Here is a 3104-nt window from a genome sequence, read left to right as displayed (position 1 = left end):
CCACGTGGAGGTTGCTGCGAATTGGAGACCCACCCTATCCACGATCCCATCCACCCTCCTTTATGCAAAATTTATTTAAAAAATCAATTAAAATCAATAAAAATAAATCTTCCTTTTGATGTAGGTTTGCAAAACGTTCATTCTTTGATCGTTGTGCAAAATAAACAGCAAAAGGAATTTAAAGAAAACCGACGCGACAAGCTAAATCTGAAAATAAAAATTAAATTATATTTTAATTTAATTATGTATAATTCTATGAGACACAGACATTCATTATCATGAAAATATAAAATATTGACAATTACAAAATTAAAAATTAAAAAAAAATGCATTCCATACAGAATTATACACTTATTTTATTCACCACCACCATTTTTATATATATATATATATATATAATATTACCAATATTATCATTTATTATGCATGTATTACAAATATATTCTACTTTAAGCAGCATTTTTATAAGCAACATTTTTATAAGCAGCGTTTTTATAAGCAGTGTTTTTATAAGCAGCAGTTCTACAAGCAGCAGTTCTATAAGCAGCAGTTCTACAAGCAGCAGTTCTACAAGCAGCAGTTCTACAAGCAGCAGTTCTACAAGTAGCAGTTCTATAAGCAGCAGTTCTATAAGCAGCAATTTTACAAGCAGCAGTTCTACAAGCAGCAGTTCTACAAGCAGCAGTTCTGTAAGCAGCAGTTCTACAAGCAGCAGTTCTGTAAGCAATAGTTCTACAAGCAGCAATTCTGTAAGCAGCAGTTCTATAAGCAGCAGTTTTATAAGCCATCTACTTATATTCTACTTAGGATTACTTATATTCTAGAACTTATACTTAAAAAAATAATTGTAAATGTAATTTAATAATTTAATAATTAGGATCCTTAAGAAATATTAATTCAAAATGTTTGTATTTAAACTTACAATTCTTTGTAATTTCTATCTATATATCTACACACAAATCTCAATAAAATCAAGGAGGTTTAAAATACAAATATCTCTTGGTTGCATACTGATTTCAAATTGGTTTCTGAAACAAAAAAACTACAAAAAAAAGATTAGTAAACGTTTTATAAAATATATTTATTTTTTAATTGGTCATAGAGTCCTTATCTATTTACTAAAATCTAAATGTTTTTTCCTATTTTTTTAAAAGCTAAAGGTACTATCAAACCTCTATGCAAATCTCAAAATCAAAAAGATTTATTTGAGGGGCCCCTCTTACAGAAAAATAATATAAATAAGAAACAGAGAATATGTATATGTCTTGCTTGATTGATATCTCAATACTTCCTGAAACAAATCAAACTAAAAATAATTAGTAAAATATCAATAAGATATAATTATTTATTTTCTTGAAATATATGATTGATGCATTCTCAAAGCAATATATCTTAATATATCTGAAACAAACTTAATTAGAGAATTAATATAATAATATGTAATATATAATATAATTAATATAATAATAATTAAAAAAGAAAAAAAAAGAAAACAAAACTGAAATACTAAAGAAATAGTATGAAATAATATAAAAAAATAAAATTTATAATGAACATTTATCATTATTGGTTTTAAAAAATTTACTGAAAAGAATTTAAATTCGATATTTTAAAAGACTTGGAAAAATATTCATAAATAAAAATAAAGAAAAATATATATATTTTATAGCAATATTTTCTGCAACAAATGATAAGGGATGCTAAAAAAGAAAACAACTTAATAGCCAGAGGGGCCATTAAAAAAAAAAATATCTTCCACTCGATATGAACTCGAGCAACAAATTGAGAGCGAAATATTCATTTTATATTGCAACGTTGAAAAACTAATATTTTTTTTATAAAATAGAAAATTTTTTAAATCAACTACGATGAGTGCTTTATTATATTTATATTATGATATTGATTAGTTTATGACAAAAAAAAAAAGAAAATTGGAAAATTCCCGGAAACAATTATAACATTTTATGCACTCAAATTTAAATAACATAATAATGAAATTCAATCTTTTCAATGATTATTATCGTAGAATTATCTTTGCAATTTTTTTTAACCATTTAAAATTCAAGAGTATTGAGTATTTCCATAATCCCAGTTGAAAAAATTTGGGCATATTCAATATTCGCAATATTATTTGAACAAACGCGACTGTTTATCAATGCAACATTACATTTTAAAATAAATTCAATAGAAATATTTATTATTTTTCTATAACTAGAAAATTACTATTAATTAAAATTATTATTTATTATAAAATTATTTATTAATGAATTTAATAACAAATGATATAAATTTTAATTAATAATTTTATAAGAAATTATAAAAATTTTTAACAGAAAAATCGTGATATCTTATAATTCGCAATACTAATAAAGAGTCGTAAAAATAACAAATAATAACTCTAATTCAACCCGTTATTAATCAATCGCAACTCTAATAAAAAATCGCGATGCCCATGATTGGATCTAGATAATGGACCGGCATGCAATCGGTCAAACAACACAATAATTACTACATATTTCTAAAATGAGCACAGTAACAAAGTAGTAACAATGACTTCCCATTCTTTAGACCCAAATAAAATCCAAAAAATGAGAAGCCATTCGTTGCAGCCCTCTTCGTGACAGTTTGTCGGGCCTCTTCGGTCTTCCTCCTTCGGGCGCAATGCCCGCTGAAACTTAAATCTAGGCTCGAGATTTCCTATATCGTAGATACACAAAAAAAAAAAAAAAATAAATAAAAAACTATATCACGGAAGCTGAATGCACATGCGCAATGACTATTGTCCGCGCATGCGCAGAATCTCGAGCATAATGTTCGTTTCGAAATTTATTTCGCGACCGCGAACGCGAAATTCGAAAAATTGATGAACAAAGCCAAATATAAGTGACTCCACTCGTTCTAGCTTTATTCTCGATTTTTCAAATTATATTTCCTGAAACAAATTGTCACACGAAAAAGAGCCTACCCGATCAGAGATTGTGACAATCTGCCCGGCCCTACCTACTTATAATTAACAAGCACACAGAAGTATACTACCTATCCTACCTAACCCTATATTTAAAAAAATGACAAAACAGGCATACCAACACATTCATTCCACGATT

The 3104-nt window shown here is 26.9% G+C and overlaps 1 protein-coding gene across 1 annotated transcript; it reads right to left on the bottom strand.

Moving 5' to 3' along the window:
- Positions 1–449: 449 nt before the first annotated feature.
- LOC116184929 (keratin-associated protein 4-4-like) lies at positions 450–788 on the bottom strand. Its single transcript, XM_031508130.1, has one exon. The coding sequence runs from the start codon at positions 786–788 to the stop codon at positions 450–452; it is 339 nt and encodes a 112-aa protein (XP_031363990.1).
- Positions 789–3104: the final 2316 nt, after the last annotated feature.

The sequence above is a fragment of the Apis dorsata genome, unplaced genomic scaffold (genome assembly GCF_000469605.1).
Source record: "Apis dorsata unplaced genomic scaffold, Apis dorsata 1.3 scaffold_74, whole genome shotgun sequence".
Classification (NCBI taxonomy): Eukaryota; Metazoa; Arthropoda; class Insecta; order Hymenoptera; family Apidae; genus Apis; species Apis dorsata.
The sequence above is the reverse complement of the archived record's forward strand: the minus strand, read 5'-3'. Positions and strand labels throughout refer to the sequence as shown.

Excerpts from the sequence above, each read along its gene's own strand:
- LOC116184929 (XM_031508130.1), bottom strand. The coding sequence starts at position 788 with ATGGCTTATAAAACTGCTGCTTATAGAACTGCTGCTTACAGAATTGCT.